Source organism: Haliotis asinina, chromosome 9 (assembly GCF_037392515.1).
Source record: "Haliotis asinina isolate JCU_RB_2024 chromosome 9, JCU_Hal_asi_v2, whole genome shotgun sequence".
In the NCBI taxonomy this organism is placed as follows: domain Eukaryota; kingdom Metazoa; phylum Mollusca; class Gastropoda; order Lepetellida; family Haliotidae; genus Haliotis; species Haliotis asinina.
This window is the reverse complement of record NC_090288.1, coordinates 15926556-15948819: the sequence shown is the minus strand read 5'-3', so window position 1 is coordinate 15948819 and position 22264 is coordinate 15926556. Positions and strand designations below refer to the sequence as shown.

General features: G+C 38.2%; 1 protein-coding gene across 7 annotated transcripts in view; it reads right to left on the bottom strand.

The window, feature by feature from the left end:
* LOC137295743 (FERM domain-containing protein 4A-like) overlaps window positions 1-22264 on the bottom strand; it is a 165664-nt gene that overhangs the window by 18004 nt on the left and 125396 nt on the right. For all 7 annotated transcript variants that reach the window (XM_067827270.1, XM_067827267.1, XM_067827271.1 and 4 more), the window contains exons 8-14: window positions 14321-14386; window positions 11889-11946; window positions 11265-11351; window positions 9323-9399; window positions 7512-7616; window positions 5972-6113; window positions 5374-5521 (exon numbers count right to left, since the gene is read on the bottom strand). In XM_067827270.1, coding sequence (XP_067683371.1) covers window positions 5374-5521; window positions 5972-6113; window positions 7512-7616; window positions 9323-9399; window positions 11265-11351; window positions 11889-11946; window positions 14321-14386 — 683 coding nt within the window. The remainder of the gene's footprint in view (window positions 1-5373; window positions 5522-5971; window positions 6114-7511; window positions 7617-9322; window positions 9400-11264; window positions 11352-11888; window positions 11947-14320; window positions 14387-22264) is intronic.

The window sequence follows — 22264 nt, the reverse complement described above, 5'->3', positions numbered from 1 at the left end:
AACCTGGAAACATGCCCTAAGCAGGAATAATTCTCATAAACTGTATAATAAATCCAGTCTGTCTCATCAAGCCCAGAGCGAGATCAGAACATGTCCACATCCATAACTGTGGTAATGTGAATTAAACATGCCTCAGGACAAATTTAGAAAAGTCAATGTATTTAATATCTAAAAATAATTTTTTTTACACAGGTTACAGATGCAATTCACAGCAATACTAGTTCCAAATGCTAAGCAAGGGTTTTCATACTTAGTGTCATCTTGAAGAATAACACTGGTGAACAATGTACTGGTGAATTACACAAGGTCCTTGTTGCAAATGAACCTGACAAATCTCCAGCCTGTAATATAGCTGGGATAATCCCCTTGGCTTATTCCTTCAAGCTGAGGGAAAGACAGGACAAAAGGGTAGTGTTGATCCCTTCAGGGTCCTGAAGGGGCTGGTTCCTGTGATGCCAGCAAGGCTTGAGAAAGTGGATTACCCCCTGAGGTGACAGGGCTCTCTCCTGAACCCCATTGTTTTCATAATGGTGTGAAACAACACACTGTCTCACTGTCATTGTGGCACTAACAGTGTGATTTTTACCACTCCCACTTGTTTTTGCTGTGTGTGTTTGCTGAAACTAGATGTTTCCTTACACAAAAAGCTGTAGGTTTATTTGATGATTGAATCCAATAAGTAAGTCTGATTGTGCTTCATTGTCTGACCAGACAGTGCAGTGGGAGAACTAACATTTGTAGGAAGCAATCTCTTATCCTTTGTTGGAAGTGGGAGACATTATTCTTTGTAGTTAATTGATACATTGAAAAATGTCTAACGTTTTTAACAAGAACCCCTAATGTTCATACAAATTCCAGGATGACTATCAATACAGTGTATATGGAAATATTTAGACATAAGCTGGATTTTTTTCAGGATATTCTTTATATCCAGATGGCCAGCTCTTCACCCAGGTCACTGTGAATGATGAAACAACATCATTATATGACTTTATTACAAAAGCCATGTGATCAATTATGCATGTGGAACTATTCATCTAAACTGTTCAGATTGACAATTAAAGATATAAAGGCTGTTGAATGTTTTGAAAAAATATCATCTTTGGTTATGTTGGGCCAATGTCTGCTAGATTGATTGTCCCACCCACAAAGCATGTACCACAAACACCAAAGGGTGTGATGAATCAATAGTTCATCAAGTGGGGCTATAAATGAGTAATCCTGTTTTGTAATTGTGTCAAATGAAATATGGCCATAATCGCTGTGAGTCATATCAAACTCCAATCCACCATACACACAAATTCAATAAGCTTTTAACAGGTTAACAAGTCTCTGGTTTCTCAATATTTTCCTCAACTAAACCTTAGACTCCCAGTCCCTGAACTAAGCTTGGTGAAAATGAACCAAGGCAGTCTTGTTCTATTGTTCTACACAGTGATAATATTAATGTTTCACCATGTACCTAATGTTTCACTTTGTTACCTGTCCACTGATCAAAGTGTTCAGAGTCTTTGATCTCACCTGCAAGGTCAACAAGTTATTGTTGCCAATAAAGATAATGATGTAATTAAGCAGCAAGCCAATTTAACAAACTTTCAGTACCCTAATTAAACCTACAAAGCTGGACACAAGCTTGACACTGAGCTACTGACACAAATTACTTCATTAAATGTGTTAAGTCTAGAATCCTTGCTTTTGACATCTTTATTCATTTTACCAACCCGACCTAAAATGCAACAGTAAACTACTGAATACCAAGAGCATAATAAAACAACAAGTAAAAGTATGTCAGTAAATGACTGCTGAATTAGGACTGAAAATGATAGTACAGCAGTAAATGGTCGGCGAATCAGTTATTCCATGGTTAGGTTTGTATAGGTTTTAAGTCAATTTGTTTGATGCTGAAATCTGTAAAGAAGGGGAGATTCAACTGATGAAAACATGAATATACTCTGAATGTGTTTTGTTCCTTGTACAGACACTATTCTCACTTCTAGATTTACAAAATGTTACATCTGTATATGGCCAGACCATCTTGTTTTATCAAGGTCTTCAGAAAACCAACAGGCAGGATGGAAAAAGTACAAAAGTAATTTTCTTTCTAAAAACTAAAAGTAATTTACTTTTTACAATCTATGAAGTCTTGAAGTTTACATTTTTTGCTAATACAAACATTAGGATTTTATTTTTAGAGTGGGAAAGACTGACTTTAATATTTTTTCTTAATCTTGACAAAAAATGACTTGTGGATTAAAAAACCATTTCTGTGGTGGGATACTTTAGATGTCTCTCTTTTGGTATAAGTATAAATCCAGAAGGGTATTTTCATCCTCACAGTCTATGAATGCTTCAAACTAGTGCTAATATACATCACTTATGTGGTCTTTAACTATCCGAGACCACTATTTTATGAATGCTTCAAGCTTAACACAAATAAACTAAGCCATGGATTAACACAAGTGAACTGAGGATTGTTTCCATTATCAAAACTACCCTCACCTCTACGAAGGGCTCTATTCATCAAAGCCAGGGCATCAACAAATTCAGCACAGGTCTCCATCTTTGAAACATCCATCTCTATCACTGTCACGAATAGCACTAGACTGACATAGAGATCTCGACTCATCTCAACTTATATACCCTGTTGTTCTGTATCCACACAGCCTTTCTCACTCACTCAACAAACACAACAGAGAAGCCCTGTCACAACCAACCTGGCTTCTTTAGAACAACACTGGCTTCACTACCTTTCATCATCACCTGCTTGTTAAACATCTAAGCCTTGACGAGGTGGATCAGATGAGCAGTGTTCAGAAGAGACAAGTTTATCAAGTGAGATTACTGCTTCACCTGATGAATTCTTTAACAGGCTTCACCCTGGCTTGGGGTGAGACTGCTTTTACAGTTAACTGATTTGATCTTGTGCTGGTCAAACAGCTATATTTATGGTTACAATCAACAACAGTGAACTGAGAATGATGCAGTTCTTCTACACAAAATATATTCAGCCAATACTGACAGACAGACAGACACTTTTTGACAGGAGGTGAATAATACAATTGCCTGACTCCCAGTCGAGTGGTATTCTCTGGTCAATCAGGGAAATATTCACATCTTTACCATGGCAAAGTAGTTCCCAAGTATTGAAATGTTTTGACATGCATTTTGATCATGAAATAAATATGCAATGGCTACCAAGTCACATTGTTAATTGTGGTCCAGTGAAATTAATATTTAGCCACATGGATTTTGAAAGTTTCTGAACAGTTTCAACCCTGTAGCAGGGAAAGTTATATGTTATCATCAACAAGGACTTCTGTAGGCTTTCAATTTGTTTCATACAATTCTACACTTCGATATTGGGCCAGTAGTAGACATCAATATAAAATTGTATTGTTGTATTATCTTTTTCAAATATATTGTTAGCATCCATACTTTTTGAAATTAACATTCATATTTTTGTGAAATCAATGATATTGGCAAATGGGGAAAAAAGGCGATGACACTATCTAACAAAACGTTAGAAACATAGTTTGTCTTATTCCCACTTGTTGCTGGTCATGGATGTGTTTGCGTCAGAGATGTACAGTGCATCATTTGAAACATGGACACCAGGACACTTGCAAGAACCGACTTTTTGACAACCAATAAAACATGGCAATCATTTTTAACATTTCACTACTGAAAATAATGGTTCCTGATGTCATAAAGAGGGAAAATGGCATTCAGTGTTTCATTTTGCTCTTCATGACCATGAGTCAAAATGACTTGTTAGAACTTGAAACACTGAGTCAAATCTGATCAAAGTGAGTCAATATAGTTTGCTTTGAACCTTTGGGGAAAAAACAGTTTGGATTTTTACATGTATCAAGAACTTTAATTTCTAGCTGACTGAGACTGTCAAATACACAATTTCGAATTCAAACTATTTAGTAACTTGAACACATGGTTTAAACATATTTTTATTTCAAAATGGGATGAAATCTGGATAGGCGAACAAGCTTAGAAGCTTACATTCACGCCGCTCCAGTACATTGAAGTGTTCCAATAGGTGGATATATAGTTTAAGTAGTTCGACGACAAGGATCAATAGCAGGACCAAATAGAACACAACTGTCGCTAGGTGTTGGTTATGCCTAGTATCCAAGTCAGTTGCTGCAGAAGATCGTGTTACATCTAGCCTCTCTTACATTCAATATATATGCATAGATCATCACCACTGTAAAAGGTTACTTTTTGAAATGAAGTGGTGTAATGGGTTGAGAATATCACTATTTATTACGTTATTCAATGCACCATTGCCATATAAATTTGTTTTAACATCATATCCTTGAGCATAAAAATACATAGTTGACCTTAGATTCGTATAGTTGTGACAATTAAAGAGATAGTGGCGAACGTCTTCATTATGATGACCGCATGAACACTTGGATGTTTCTAATATGTGCCGCTTATATCTGTCCGCCTTTAGATCACTACGGCGGAGTTCGAGGTGACAGTGGCTGATTTGACAAAATCTCGATCCAGCATTCAAATCAAAGTAGCTATGAGTTTCTGTTGGGTTTATCATTGTTTTAAATTGACTGAGGGAAACAGCATTAACAAATCCATCAGGCAATGAATTCCACGACAAAATCGCACTTGGCAAAAATGATTGTGAACATCCTTGTGTTCTACAGTTAATAGTTTCAATAGAAGTACTATTCCTAAGAATATAAGTTTTCCGAGATAAACATTATTTCAAACTTCTCAGACAATTGATCATTGGACTATTTTCTTTATCATGTCGCCTATATGAACTTTCCAAGAACAATCGCTTTGAAGTGAAATACCTTCGCTGACAAAGTCATTTTCCCTCTGTACGTCCTCAGTACGCATGCTAATTAAATTATTTGTGTCATTTGATAAAACATTGTGTAAAATACACAAGATGTAGAGCAAAATGAATTCCCAGATTATTTCTCTCATACAGTTAGTGAGTGAGGGCATACTTAGGGCTTCTGCTAGTTTTAAAATAAAATACCACGTGTCTTGTCGATGATGTATCTTTTACACCAATGATGCACAAAATGTCCTTTGGCCAAAAATGGTAGCCACCAGGTTTAGGATACTTTACACTGAAGTCACTGGGATTCAGCAGTTATAGTTTTTGAGTGATTGCTTTAGCGATAGAGTGAGTGAAATCGACTTTACATCATTATCACAGTCCAGAAACAGGCTTCACACAATGCATCCACGTGGGAATTCTAACATAGACCTTCGGAGTGATGACCAAATGTTTTAACAACAAGGCCACTACACCGCCCTAGCATGTTAACACTACTATGAGGATTTGTTTTATAGTAACTAGTACATAAATAGAAAGCTACTCACAATCAAACCTGGATGTAGTAAGACTGGGCAAGCTCTGGGAGCTGGCACTACGACTGAGATCCGAGCCAATAGAACCAGGTAATGACGTAGTACTCTTGGATAAGTCAGCAGCAATCTCGCTCATACTCCGAGCACTTGGCAATGTTGCCTGAAACACAAAAGTTCATGAGAGGAGCTTCATATAAAGATCTTATAATATTTTTCTTGTATCCAGAGAAATTGAGCATTTGTCAATCACAGATATCCTTCAAGGTAGTGTTTTTGTCACATACCAACTGCTTTTGAACATCTCTGTATTCTTTTCAAGTTTTCCAGATATCAGAACTGATTCTTACATTTCAAGACACTGGCTCATCCTGTAATACCTAAAGGACATTACACTGATTTCCCAATGGACCAAAGAACGGACTGCCAGTCAATTTAAGTTAATAGTGCAATGGAATTTAACCTACAAACATTTAACCTACAAACACTAAAATATGAACAATCTCTAAATGACATGATGTTCAAAGACAATAAATCTTTACGAAGCTCAGTCTTTCTTTAGAATAATGTTTTCCTCAAAATTCAACTGTAAAATATTTGGAACTTGTCCTACCTTGCTTTGTTTGCGATCGAGGTAGAACTGATGTTGCGCGACAGCCATTTGCCAGATACATTTTGTGAGTTGATGTGTAGATGCAAACCATGCATGAACGTTGACGTTACCAGGGCCGAATGTTCTCCGGCTCACAGAAACCCTGAAGAGAGAGTGCCTTATTATACAAAGCAAAGTCTTCCTCAATTACCATGTAACTTATGTAGTCTTAACTGTGTAATGTGAACAGCAGTGTCCCAAAGTAAACTAAACAATAGAAAACGGTACTGGAAGAAGAAACAACATGATGATTATAATTCTTATTTGTATTTTGTACAAGAATGTTTGATAGCATAAGTACACATATACAGATGTAGTTTAGTTGTGGAATACATACTTTGCAACAAAGCAAAATATTTCAGCAAAGTTATGTTTTCTTTAAAATATTAAGTGAATATATACAAAGTAAGGTCACATCCTATCATCCAAAGCGATAACTATTCTACCACACAGGGGCAGATAACTGTGCACAAACAGGCAAACAATCAAAACAAGACCACAACAAGCATACAAAATCAAAACTACAACACAAGAATGATATTTCTCTCACTTGGATACATTTTAGAAATAATCTAAGATTAATACTGCAGCTACAAGCACATTTAAATATGCTTTAAGCAATATAATCACAGTGAGATGAAATCAGAATGTTGATGTTTGAAAGGTGCTTCATGGATGAAAATGATGCAGGATTCCACTACTGTGCTTACCAAAATATGAACTGAAGCACTAAATGTGGTCACAATTTATTCAATCAACCTTGACCACCAGTGAGTGGTTCAACTTGCACTTAGTCAAGCAGTGACTTTCAACAAAATGTACGAGTTATTTCATAGTGTTTCTGATTGATGTCATAAGAAGTAATGGGAGTCTTCTATGTTTACCTCTTTGAAAAAGTCAGAAGTGTAATTATGATAGACTGGGACGCAATGATGGGTGTTTGAAGTGCCAAAGAGAAGCAACTGCACAGTGAAATGTCGGGTCCTGAATTATGTGCAACTCATTCTTTTAAACATTACTAGTCCACAGACAAACATTGTATTGTGCAGGGAAGAAACCCAAAGAAATACCTGTTCTCAAGTTCCGACTTTACTACCACAAACGAAACTACCATTTTAATTCCAGGAACAATTTTAAGAGAACTTTTAGTTTCAAAAGCAAATGTAACATTCATCTACACATTATTGAAGGGATGGAGGGGTAGCCCAGTGGTTAAAGCAGTCGAACGGCAAGCCAAAGATTCAGGTTTTCATTCCCCACATATGAATGATGTGTGAAAGCCATTTCTGGTGTCCCCTGTTATATTGGTAAAAGTGGCATAAGCCCACTCACACATTAATGAATCCATTTTTCATTTAAAATTGAACATATACAATTATGCCTTAAAGAAAAATTAATTGGCAGAAACTAGTTCCTTAAGTGCATGATGTACACAAGCGACCACGACTCCCTACCCCTGTGTAGTTCCCAAAGCCAACCTGCTTCCATGTCACATACTTACTGAGTGCTCGGGTCGGAAATTGCATCCGAGAGGTCATCAAATTCTGTTAATGGTTCACGTATTGCGTCCTCATAAAGGTTGAAACTGCTCAATGTGTGGATGACACTAAATAGTTGGAACAAACATATCAGATAAGCTGATGCACCAACATTCAAGGTCTTTGTTTAACTAAAATTCAGGTACTCCTTTTCATTCTAAACAAACTGGATGAAAAAAAAAATTCCACAACCTATTTTCTTCAAAATCCCAAAGTATTTTTACTTCATACCTCCCTCCAAAACATGGAGGAAAAAATTTAAAAATATACAAAAAAAAATACAAATATATGTACCACTTTCTGAATTTTCACATTAATGACTGTAACTGTTTTGGATTTCCTAAGGGCTCATTTTCAAGTAGGTCCTTTGAAATGGCTTCCGATAAACAAAGTAATGTTAAACCTGTTTCAGCTTGAAAGAAGGTGCCTCTGAAATTCTGAGGTAAAAAAGATGCTGAGCACGTATTTCCCATACCCTCGGTTAGTTATTGCCATGACAACACACATGGATCCTATAAACCCATGCATTAACTCCTTATTTCCAATCATTAACCCTTCAAGTCCCGGTTATGACATTCAAGTACCAGAACTTGGGGCCTGTGCTGGACTTGCTGTTTCTCTCATGCAAATGGGTTGCACTATATTGGTTCTACATGCACAGACATCACAATGTTTCAAAATTGCTCATCAGTAACTGTTGGAGTTGGGGATTGTATTTACCAAGTCTTGTTAGTACGTGATGAGAGGTGCAAAGTGATTGGGAAAATGTTCAATCAATTTCTTTTTTCAATCTAGTTTCCTATATGTTTGGTATGGTTCAATGCAATGATGATGATGGTGATGATGATAAAATGAAGTTAGTTATGCCGTCAGGGTTAAAGGCGAATGAAAAAGATGATGACACAGCTATTGATAATAATTAGGATTAACTGGAAGTAAGAGCAAAATAATTCTGATGAAAGTATGGAAGGAAGATGCATGGACAAAGCATGCAGCCATGCACACACAAAAGCAGAGCAGGCACTGCAGTCACAGATCTTCCAAATAAACAGTTCAAATTCAAAATGCAATCCTGCACAACTTAAAAGAGTTATCTCCCTTCGGCCACCATCATGGAGATCTAACACTTCTCAGTGCCAAGATTCACAAATGATACAGATCATGCAATATCATCTTCCAGTGACCAGGTGCATTAGAATGTGTTCTAAGTAAAAACTGTGACTAGGAAAATACTATATTCCTTTATCTGAGGAAGGGTGTGTTAGATAAGGAGGCAAATCAATCTCCTTGTGAGCTGGTTAGAATGTCAACCCATATTCACGTAGTTTGATACAAGTTTAATATTTTGTGTCAATATATTAAGTCTTGAGGCACCTTCATACAACTGAAGCAGGCTATATGAAGTGATCAAAAAAGTATTAAAAAAGTGGTCATTTTAAATTCAATTTAATACTAACTATTTTACCCTCTTCTTAATTCTGAAAACATTTCTTTCCTTTTGTCAAATATCATCAGTTCTTACAATTTGAAAGTAATCTGACCCTCACCCAATCAGAACAAATGAACATTAAATTCATGCAAACACAGAGATTCAAATTATAAGTGCACTGTCTAAAAATTTACAGATGCAAGACAGATATATCCTAAATCAAAACAAAATAGGTAACTTAACCATGCTAGTTGGTTTCAGACACATCTGTGAAGGTATATGTGCAGTTGTGACTAAACACACTGTACGCAGGAATGGCGTCTTCCACACGACATCAACACTCACCGTTTAGGATCGTGTACTTCTATTGAGAACTTCTTGTCTCTGTAGTACAGGTTCTCTAGTTGTTTCCATGTGAATAACTGGAACATAGAAATATCATGCCATCTGTGAAATATATCCCCACATCATAGTGAATATTTGGATATATATATCATATATCATATCAGTTTATCATAATTACTGAGTCATTTGTACATTATATCAACCAGATTGTGTGGCGAATCCATGTGCATAATAAATATTATTTGCAAAATACATCATCTCGATCATGTTCCATATTTGTAACAGATTATAACTATTTTTGGCCATTGATGAAATTCATACACCAGATAGAGAAAGTCAGTGAGTTTAAGTTTTACGCCGCACTTAGCAATATTCCAGTTATATGGTGGCGGTCTGTAAATAATAGAGTCTGGACCAGACAATCCAGTGATCAACAACATGAGCATCGATCTGCGTAATTGGGAACCGATGACATGTGTCAACCAAGTCAGCTAGCCTGACCAACCGATCCCGTTAGTCGCCTCTTACGACAAGCTGAGCCGCTTTTAATGGCAAGCATGGGTTGCTGAAGGCCTATTCTACCCTGGGACCTTCACGGGTCACACCAGCTAGAAATCTTCAAGGTATCAAAACTATCACAAGTTTTGTTTCTAAAATAAATCCATCAGATCCTGCTGCATATATCAAATATGACATAAATATCATATGATATATCTGAAATATATCCATGTGTTGTGTACCAGGAATATATCATAACTATCTTGAAATATATCTAATGGATTGTGTGCGACATCTGGAAAATATCATTAGTATTGTGTAACATTTCTTACACATATCCAACAGATAATGTGACATACCTCAGATAAGTAACACAGATCATGCAACAAACCAGTTCTGGAACTGGCAAAATGAGAACAGTACTGGATGGTGGCTGCTAGTTGTTTTTGTCTGACATTCATATTGAGTTAACAACAAGTACACTCATCTGTCAGTGAGCGAAACTGGGCAACAGTCCAAGGGAGATAACTCTCCTTTTTATACAGGTTGTCAGTGTCTGACAGCAGCAAAACAATGTAGCTGACAACTATGATGACAGTAAACTGTCTGCAAGATGCAGCTTGACTACATCCCAAGGGAGATAACTCTACCTTCCTAAATGTCATGAGTGCACATCAGACCATTGTTTGACACTTTATGCTTTGAGCTCATATTACAGGAAGTAACTTCTTCACAATGATCATGTCAGACAACCTTCACTGCTTGCAAACATGTTATCCAGAGAGCATTAAACAGAAAGTGCAAACTGCTGAACTAGGATTACCTCTAGTTAAAAGTTTCCACATTTAGACAAGTCCTACTTACCATTCAAACTATTTTGAAGTGTCTGTTTCACATTTTTCTACTAAAGGAAGCCCAACTAAACTGCAACTGTCCATCAAGACACAACTATTTTCATTTTCCCAAAGGACACAGTGACATGACATGGATAAATGCAGGCCTCAGATGCTGCTGCTGCTGCTGATGTGATGATGATTATGATGATGGTGATGTTTGCCAGAGACTGAGCAAAACAACATAGAAGCAAGATATGCCCCAGCATGACTTATCTTCCAATATTCAAAATGGCCCTGCATCTTCACAAGGCATGTTATCAAATGAATGTTGTTTTATGCCCCAGTCTGCAGCAATCCAACCAACTGTACACAATGGGGTCGCCAAGTGGTTAAAGTGTTCATCCATCACATCCATGACCTGGGTTCGATTCCTATCATGGGTACATTGTGTGAAGCCCATGTCTGGTGTCCCCTGCCATGATATTACTGGAACATTGCTAAAAGCAGCGCATAACCAAAATCACTCACTCACTCTTGTATATGATGAAATCTGGATCAGGCAATCAAGATCTCCATCGAGTTCCAATATAAACATTATTTGACTTTACCTTTCTTGGCGTTGTTTTGTCGTTCTTGTCAAACACTGAGATCCCCTTTGGGCTGATACCCAACCACCATGGAATGTCTTTCTTGTCCTGGGAACAAAGTGTACAGAATACCAATTATCATAATAACATCAAGCATATCAATAATCACTAAAGTCATCTCCTGAAGAATGTTCATAATGCTACGATCCTACTCCGATCAAGTTTCATACTCTGCTTCTAAGGGAGAATACCATCCAAGACAACGTCTGTCGATATATATATACATGTACAACAGTCGATTTACTCATTCCGACAACGACTTGTGTGTGAGTACAGCCTTCATCAGAAAGCAACAACACAACACAGTGGCAGGCTCCAGACCTATTAATATCATGCCTCATATTGTCCAATTTAATGTGCACATGTATGCACACCACGAATGCCTTACACAATCTAAAGATTGATCCATGATAACATTCCTTACTCCAGTTGGAACGGCAAATAGTTTAGGACAAAAAATGTTGATTTTGTTTTTGTTTGAAAACTTAATTAACAGCTATAAAAGAACAAGAAAGTATTCCACAGTTTTTGTTCATGCTATGAACAGGAACCTTTTAATGAATCATTGTTTCAATGCATACTTACTTTGACTTCGTAGTAGTGTATACCGTATGTTGGAAGTCGTTCAACTATATTCATATAACTGAAACATAAATACATTTTACTTAGTGGAGTAAAAATAAAGGATTTGAACTTAAACCAACAACCAGTTAAAACAAAACAAAGCGAAACAAATACAACAGTAGGTCTGTGTTAAAACCACTGTAGCCATTCCTATTATTCTTGCGATTGACACATATGTAAGTTGACTTTGGATCAAAAGTATGATAAACACTCAGAGTCCATGATAATCAACCAATCCACAACCAGGATTAGTTCTAAACCCCAGATCTCATTGTCTACTTCGCCAATTATAAATACACATTATCCAACCACTGTACTAGCTGTTATCCCATAGCTCACTCCAGAACAATGCTTGAAGCCACCATCGATTCCTGTTATTTCATTTTCCATGGAGACCATACATTGATATATGGACACTATTTTGAGCTATTCACTGTCAGTGCAACTAACACTGAAGTGGTCATTATACTCGAGACATATTAGCTTTCATGGCTGTGACAATGATCCTCTAATTCGGTACCATTATCCCCTGTCTAAGCTAGACCTACATCGATCTAGGTGCTGAACTGCTTTAATTACACAGTCTCACACCTCTGGCGGTCAGGAATAGCACCTCTTGCAGCCCACCAGATGGAGCCAGATTGGCATTCACAATAGGTACATCTCAGAGGCTCATTGTAATCACTGACTGCTCGAATCACAATGGCCACACTGGGAGAGACATCGCCCTTGTTTGAAATCAAGCATGAAGTCTTGGGGTGCTTAAACCCAAAGATTTAGGCATGAAATAATTCAGCAAACCTTGAGGGCCAGAGCCATGTACATACACCCAACCTCTCCTCTTGCTACCAGTATGAGGACCGTTGGGGTAGAATAGTGGTTTAAGTGTTCGCTCATAATGCTGAAGATCAGGATTCGATACCCCTCATTGATACAATGTGTGAACACCATTTCTGTTGTCCCCTGCCATAACTGCATGTTTTTGTGAAGACAAGTTTCACAATGGTCACTACCTGCATCAACTGGAAGAGATCAATACCTTTGTCTCTTTGTACAAGTTCTCTATGACATGGGTCTGTAAATAACTGAGTCGGACCAGACAACCAGTGACTGATATCATGAGCACATTTGTGATGACGTCAGCAGATGCTCTACCCAATCCCACTAATCACCTCTTGCTAACAAGTCTTCCATTTCTGTGAAGTTGTCTATCATCATTTCTCACCAGTGGTCATGAGAAGCTGTGCAAAACCATTTCCAACTCCATCTGAGCTTCACACAGTTACATGTTGACATAACATCGCCTACGTTTTTTCAGAAACTCTGATGTTTTACATTCACTCTTGACCTCACAGCCATTACTGCATCTTGATCACAAAGTATCTAGGAAATAGCCTTGCACAAGGTCTGTCATCTACATTACATTGAAAGTTCACAAGCAGCCTCTTGAGACAGACCTAGTACTTGTGTTTAAGACATCCTTCCTGTTTCAAGGACATCAAACAGGAGCCAGTAAGCTTCCCTTCTACTTGACGGAGTCGTCCGAAGTCTAATGCTTAAGACTGATTATCCCTCAGAGTTTACTCTGGCGATACATTGCCCTCCGGTTCTTTTTGGTTGGTTTGTTGACTTCCGACACAGTTCTCATACATTATCCACATGATACATACTACTTAGCTCAAAACAATTACACATCTTCCTTGAAATGTATATGGCAGGTAGTTTATTTGAGTATGCAAAAGAAATTAAGAAAAAAATAAATAAATAAATAAAAACATAAACATTACTGATGACATTTCTTTAAAATTATTTAACCTTCAAAAACAATTAAGTCTCCTCTTCTATCTAAATGAGAGGTGCTCATGATACCAACCTGCTCATGATACCTTTCACTAGATTGTCTGGGCAGACTCGATTATTTACAAACAGCTGTCATATAGCTGGAACACTGATGAGTGCAGCATTAAACAAATAATACCCAGAAAATACTTTAGACATTGTATCCCTGTGGGGAATCAAACCCAGGTCTTTAGATTGACAAGCAAATGCTTTAACCACAAGGCTATCCATCTGTTCTTCTGGGTAAAATCCTTCTGGACAAGAAAACATGCATACTTTTGTTTGTTGCTATATAGTGGCAGTCTGTAAATAACTGAATTTGAACCACACAGACTAGTGATCAACATCATGAGCATTGATTTAGGCAATTGGGATACAATGACATGTCAAGTCTGTGAGCCTGATCAAGTTACTGTCCTTATATTACAAGCATTGCTTGCAGTAGACTAATTCAAACCAGCATCTTTCGGGTGCCATGCATCCTAGATCATGCACTGATTTCTGGCATTTACTGATTCATTGCAGTGTAAGTTGAAGAACAAAAAGCTACTTACTTGACAATGGCAAGGCCTCTTGATGTCCCTTGTAGCTTCTGATAATGATATAATATACGGTCCTCACTGCAACACAAACAGAACAATCATTTTATATTCACCATACAACCTACTGACACTTTAAATATCACACATTAAAACATGCAGGAAAAGAATGTCACCATTTAAAAACAGAATGAAACTGCTTCACATTAGCTTGATAACTTGATGATGATCCCTCCGTTATCAGAGCTGAACATTTCAAATTCAAACAATTAGGTTTGTCTGCCTATACAGAACCCATCAATAACTTCTTCAGACTGATGATTGATGGATTGTTGACAAATAAACAGCTAGCTGAATACCAGTTACCAAAACACAAACTCAACAAAACAAACTGTGTTTTTTAAAGGAGCACAGCCTCTAACACACCTACAGACTGACACAATAACTCAACGGTCAGTTGAAACTTTCTTCCTGTCAAGCAGGATCAGATATCCCAGGCCATGTACTAAGGCATAAGATCCACTGAAAGTAAGCCTCACGCAACAGTCAGGTAAAACTGAAGATCTTGAATTCCCAAATCTAGCGATCTGTCACAGCTGAGCTGAATTGACTATCAGTTACCATACATCCTGTGATGAGGCCAGGATCCACCAACTGCCGGGGCTATTACAGTGGGCACTGGCAGTTAGAACTCTACACCAGCAGCCTTCTCTCCCATCTTCCTAAAACACACACTGACCTACATGGCAGTGATTCATTAAGGCAGTGGCAGCAACTGCTTCACATGAATGTGTGACTGGGAGTAGGTGGGAGGTGTCCCGTCTGAGTCATTGTCACAAGCATAGGAAATACCTGTGACTGAGCCTCAGAAGCATCTCACAAACTTAAAGTGACCGTAAGATCTTCAAACAATTGTTTACTGCTTAGATGTATTGAAATATGTACCCCCAAAAAAGAAAATAACAAAAGCAATTTATCATGTCTCCTTCACATCTCAAATACATGAAGAAATATTTGATGACTTCATATCAACTTAACCATTTCAATGTCAGACTGTGAACTAGATTGAACACGCTTGACTGGAAGGTATATTGAATTAAGACTTTAAGTGATTTTAGTTAGTAGGTTTTTACCCCTTGTTCCAGGTGTACCACCTTGGAGTCACCTTCTGTTCATGAAGCAACCTTCACTAATGATACATTAGTAATACAATCACCTCAGTGCACTGTGAAAGGAGGCCTAGGTCTTTAGGTTGACAAAGGTTTACCAGCTTCCTCATGCTGAACCTATTCAGCTCATCTATTACTCATCCCTATATTCAGTTTCCCAACAGCTCCCTGTCAATACTCATCTCCATACCAGCCTCCCTCTAATGTCTTTTCTGACCCAACCCTATCTATCTACTCCCCGCTAAACATGCCAGCATGCATAACCATAGACTAATGCTTATTCTCTCAATCTTTAATTTTAATAGTAACAAACAAACATATTTGAATGGAAAAGGAACCTAATACCATCCTCCACAACCTAAGAAAAGCATTCTGCACACCCTCCTTCCTCTCATTCTATCGCCCTACCTCTCATCCCTCATCATGCAATTCCACAGCTCAACTCTACACCTAGTGCCCCAGAACCCAGCTTCTTGTTGTACAAACATCTACACCACATGGAGCATGTCAGTTGTAATACACTGAAGCCTCCTGACCAGGACAACTCCAAGCTGAAACCCATCAGACTTGAGCTGGAGGATTATATAATGTATGGATGTAGAGAGATACCCTTCCTGGCTTCTAGGATGTCTGCTCATCAAGTGCTTCTCTCAGATGAGATTAACTACAAAAAGTGAACACACCCTAAACAATTATTAGGAAATGACAGACTGAAAAGTTAGAATTAGACTGGGTTCACATGTCTCTCGAAACCTACAACTAACAATTTGTCTTTTGAATCAAGGGGACTGACAGTACACTATTCCATAACCAGATTTTCCCTTCTTCAATTTTCTAAATATATGACAACCAAAATGCATATGAAAGATGAAATCATTGAAAACACTGCAGTTCCTAAGTTAATGCGAAGTGACTGTCTGGGTGGGTGTTCAATGTTACATCATATATTGGTCATTTCTTTTCAGATATTACAGCGAGATAACAAAGACCCCAAACCCTATAATATGATAAACTGTTCTGTTGAAACCAGCCATAGATGCCAACAATGGTTAATCATGTAAGACTGGGCAGACCTAGCTGTCATTCCAACTCAAACCAAGTTATTTATTATGTACACGGCCAGCATTGTTGTAACCCAAACCTATTTAATTCAGTCCCCAGACAAAAAGATGGCAGCCGTGACTGCTGACCTCATCTAACCCAGTTGCCATTTTCTGACCCAGAAATGACCTCAAATATTGACTACTGACCCAGTTATACATTTACACCAAAGGTCCATGACATCTGAACATATTTCCCCTATCACAACTTCACATCCCTATCTCAATCAAAAAACATAAAATGTTGTTTTGATAAACTACAAATTGTACTGCCAAAGTTCAAACATATTCCATTACCCTCACCATTACTGTTCCATTTCTGTCCCAACCCTTCATGCAGTATCTTTCTTATCTGGTTCTGTCAGTATGTGGTAAGATGAAATCATTAAAACCCAACCCAACAGTTGTTCAGAGAGCAAAGCAATGCAAACTTCCCTGACACAGATGACCTTAATGTTTCCCAAAGCATTAAAGATTTACTGCATCTCAAACATCTACAATTTCAAAACTTGATAGAAATTAACCTTGAAAATCATTAAATTGATAACACCCAAAAAAGGTCTTAAACACATAAAACATGAGCTTCAGAAAAACATCAACATCAACATCAAACCACCTAGTCCCTACCTATTAAAATTATGACCAGAGGAGCAGCCCTCAAGATGAAGATTTTTTTTTCAATCAGTCAGCCACCCAATCATTCAGAAGAGGAAAAGGAAACTTGTAACATTTTCAAGACAAAGGCACCATTTTATGATCTTGTCTAGTGGACTTGAATCTGAAAGTGACATTTTACTGCACACTGAAATGTGACTGGTTCCGGGATCTGTAATAAATCAAAGCCCTGAAACATTAGAATGACAAAAACGGCCTCCAAGAGATGACATACAGAACTGGGTTCAGTCCCCTTGAAGAATTCGCTCATAGTTTCAGACGTATAAATTTGCATATCAGACATTTTGGAATGTTCAAGTAGGCATAAATTTTCAAAGAAACATGCAAAAGGCCAAATACCAAATCTTCCTGACAAATTGCCACAAAATTCTGAAAGTACTGGCAAATAGAAACTACCAGTACACCGATACCGCCTCAAGGCCATCAACCAGTTTAAGCTTATTTACATTCTTGCACTTCAATTGTACCCAAGCAAAATGTCGAAGCCAAGAAAAAGCATTTGAGATGTTCAACAGCAGGTTGAAACAACACAGAGAAGAAGCTAACAACACGAAATTCTGTGTCAACGTGGATGGAAATAGAATGCAAACAACATCTCCCCCACAAAGCTTGAGTGTTACTTAATCCAATATCACTTCTTTCATCGAGGTTATTTTGAGCAGGTATATAGATCTCGTTCCTCAGGCCATTACGCTGCAACTTGCTGAGGCTGATCCCCAAAGAAGACTTGATGATGTTTCCGGATAGAGACAACCACTTGCTGTGTGTTCTCTACAACCATAACACTGGTCTATTAACCTTCACTCAGCCTCAAGTACACTGATGTTAGAGAGTTCACAGTTATACTTGGCTAACTGCAGTTTTTGTGTTGAGTCTGTTAACAGTATCATAACCTCATCCAGTTGTTGCTATCAGAACCCATATTTCAGCCAAATCTAAATATTCCTCTCTTATCATGGCATTTATGTGATTTCATCTCTATTACGAACACACTGATTAGTAATAGTTTGCTTATATGGCAGTCACATACAGGCACATTGTTTCAGACATTTTGAAAAAGGACCTGAAATACTTTATGTGACTGCTCCACTGTCAGAATGACTTTTACTTTTCCCTACTCATATTTAATAGGCATGTACATGGTAAGAAGCTATCCTGTGATGAGTTTAAATTAATAGTAAGGAGTATTTTGTCTTGGCTGAATTTTACGCATAATCCTAACTTACAATTATGGCTGTTTGGATGGTCAGAAGGATTATTACCCTGATTCAGCAGGTGATGATGAACATGGCACATGGATGAGCCTACCTTCACATGATCTGGACTTATGTATCCCTGTAATACCTCCTCACAGTAACATTATTGACAAGGGCACAAAATGACATTTACCCACTCACCGTTGTCGATGACTTAAATCTTAAATCATATCCGTCGTTCAAGTCTTACAACCCTCTCTTCAATAACACAATCCTGAAAGTGAATACATGTTCAAACCAAGGTCTTACTTGTTCTCCGTAATTTCCCACAAACATCCTAGGCAGTACCTGCCTAATCAATCTGCAGTTGCAGCCAGTCGGAGGTATCAGCGTATGACGCCTTTGCTGATTACAAAACACTGCTCCAATTCTTTCTCGGGCTGTTACCAAACACTAGTGCCAAACACTCCACCCAAAGATTAGTATTTGTTCTCTGAAAAGCTTGTTTACTGACTGGCCTGGCTGATTATATCATCTCATAGCAAACAACGCGATGAAGGGCCTGATATACAACTTACAAGTAATAACAGAGGCTGCTATCAATGTAGGTGTCAGTCAAGACCCAGAGAAAGAAGTCAAATGGATGTACTATACTTGTGATGATGAGATAACTCGATTAGGATTCAAGACCAGAAAAGTCAATCAGAAAAATAATGCTTTATCACATGAATGCTTTATCTTCATATGATAAAGCATTATTACATTATCAGTGGAATAACATTACAAACAAGAGAGAAAAGAAGACTATTTACTATTTTTTCCTGAAAAGATCATTAATTCTCCTGATTAAGGTGAAAACTGACTTCACCTCATGGCTGTGTGTGAGTGTATGGGTGTTTTGGTGAGGCTGAGAATGAGGGTTGGGGTGGGTGGTAAGATTGAGGGTGAGATCGAGGTTGAGGTTGAGGTTGAGGTTGAGGTTGAAGCTGAGGTTAAGGTTGTGGTTGAGCATTGAGGAGCAGATGAGCTGAACAACTGATCATGTTTCCTCACTTGCAACTCCTTCAAGCTTCAGGACCCCACCCTTGCTCTCCACAAACAGCATAGTAGAAAGTATCTCCACTGACTCACATACAAAAACATCAAGCAAAAAAACATCTAAATTGGTCATTTCAAATCCCTTGATAATTTTTGGGAGAGCAATGCCATGAAATGAATCAGTATTTATTTGTCTAGCATCCATTAGACATGCTGAAGAATTAGATTACAAGACGAGACTATTAATGTTGTTTGTAATGTCAACATGCATGTAAATGAGTGACTCCAGCTTCATGTACATGGAACGAGAGACAAGAGCAATGTTTCCAGATGATAGATAGGAGAAAGCACAACTGTATTCTCTGTCAGGTTGAGTGATCAGGAAGTAACACTAGTCATAAAATGGAAACTTGAGTCAGGTTAAATAATTTTTTTACTGTGGGTAGCACTGCAAGATGTTGAACATGGATACCACTCAGACAGTCAATGTTTTAACTCTCAATGTTGAGCAACAGGCAAGGCAGCAACATATGTTTTGGTGTAAAACAGCCATGGATAAAAAAACATCAGCCACTTTGCCCTTTCAAGGCAGAGACTATCCACTAGACTAAACTGTACTGAGAGACAGAGTGAGTGAGTGGGTGGGTGGGTGAGTGAATAGAGTGAGTGAATAGAGTGAGTGAGTGAGTGGGTGAGTGAAATAGTTTTATGCCACTTTTAGCAATATTCCTTCAATATCATGGGGTAGGGGAGAGGATACCAGAAATGGGCTTCACACATTGTACCCATATGGGGAATCGAACCGAGGCCTTCTTTGTGACAAGCAAGCATTTTAACCAGTAGGCTACTTCACTGCCACAAGATAGACAGACAAGAAGAAAGTAACTGATCAAGTGAGTGACATGTTCCAACCTGTACATGTAACTGTCCAAACTGGCAATCTAGTGGTTGACAGCATAAGCACAACAAATTTAAATAAATGAGTACTGTTCACATTTTCAACATTAACGATCCTGAAACATGCTTTCCAGACTCTGCAGGCCGAAGTGTAACCTGTCCTGACCAATTGAGATTCTTTAGTCATAACACCTTCTTGTGATTGCAGTTCACAAAGAAACCACAGGAAAATGAAGCAGATGAAGTTGAAGCAAGTGGATCAATTTCTGAAAGAGTATACAGTAATATGGATCCACCATCCAAAAGGCCTATGGTGGCTCGGAGGCACCTTGCTTCTTGATCAGATGCAGGGAGTATTTCCAGCTCATTGAAACTAATGAAATCTCTCCCAGGCAGGTCAATGTTCAATCAGCGATAAGTAGGATCACCATTAAGTTTTAAAACCAGAAGCACCTCTGCAGTTCCGGAACAATGGCTAGAGTACTTCGTGCCTGCAAACATGGTGGGCCAGGCTTTGGGTAGGCCACATCACACACCTCATCGCAGAATCAATACTGAGCTTTTCCAAGACTGAGCAAGAAGTGCTGAGTCGTCAGTAATTTCCCTGTATATCGGACACTCAGGTTTCTGACGGGTACTTGTATCACACTCAGATTTGTTGCCAACAATTCTGATGACCACTCACCCAGCTTAGTTTTAAGTTTGCTTATTCTTGGAGGACTGAATCACGACTGCTTCAGGGACTTGGGGCAAGACCTGTTGACAGACCTTCATCATTCAACACTAAAATCTTCAGGATGGAAATCAGAATGGGATGCCTCAGTATGGGAATTGGTTTTGTTTGCTGCTTGTTTTGTACTGCAAACAGCATGGCTTCAACCTGCCTAATAGCCAAATCTGGACCCTGATCCACAAAACATTCGCAGCACTACAACATCTGTAAGCCAATAATAAGCTACAGAGTTAAGGCAGGTCATAACACTTTGTGGATTGGTACCCTGGATTGGAAACACCAGATTATGGCGTAATGAACATTCCAAATGAATAGTATCAAGGGCACTACAACATGCAATCAATCAAGTAAGGTCTAAGTCCAATAACTAGGATGACACCAAATCCCCACGGAGACAGAGTTTGACTACTAATTCAGTCGCCTTTTTAAACGAAGAGAGTGCTTGATAACAATTCAACAGTATTATAACAACCACACAAACAACCTTTCATTAGTTCACAACAACCATACAAGAGCTCCACACAACCATTACAACAGTATCACAATGGGAACTGGAAAGAAAGTCACGGAAACAAAGGGACAACTTTGACCAATTAACAGTTTGAACCAATCAACAGTATATCTTGCCAATCATTCAGCAGTATCATAAAAACTACTTATCACCTTCACAACAATCATTTAACAGATTCTGAACAGCATACCATACAAATATCTATTTTACAGACTATAACAGAATGTACAGGAGTTGTTTCAATAACTGAAGTTCTGGTAAAATCTGCTCCAATATTCACAACCTGGAAGCCTGACTATCCACACACCACTAACTGCGCTGGACACAAGAGAGTGACACCTATCGTGCTAATTCAATTTTGCAACAAGTAGCTGCTCCCCAGGAGAACAGACACCACATTCCTGGCTAATCTCACATAAAGAGACTTTCATCTAACTTTCACACAGGGCCGTAAGTGAACAGTCTAGACCCGGATTGGACAGAGGCACATGATGACTAGCAGGGAGCATATTGATCATATGTTTTCATAAGTTATCCCCAATAAACTACTGGAAACTGAAAACATAATGGCAATTGAAGAGATGGAAACTGAAAATATGATGCAACCTTACAATGACTGAAATCATGCACAATACTCAAC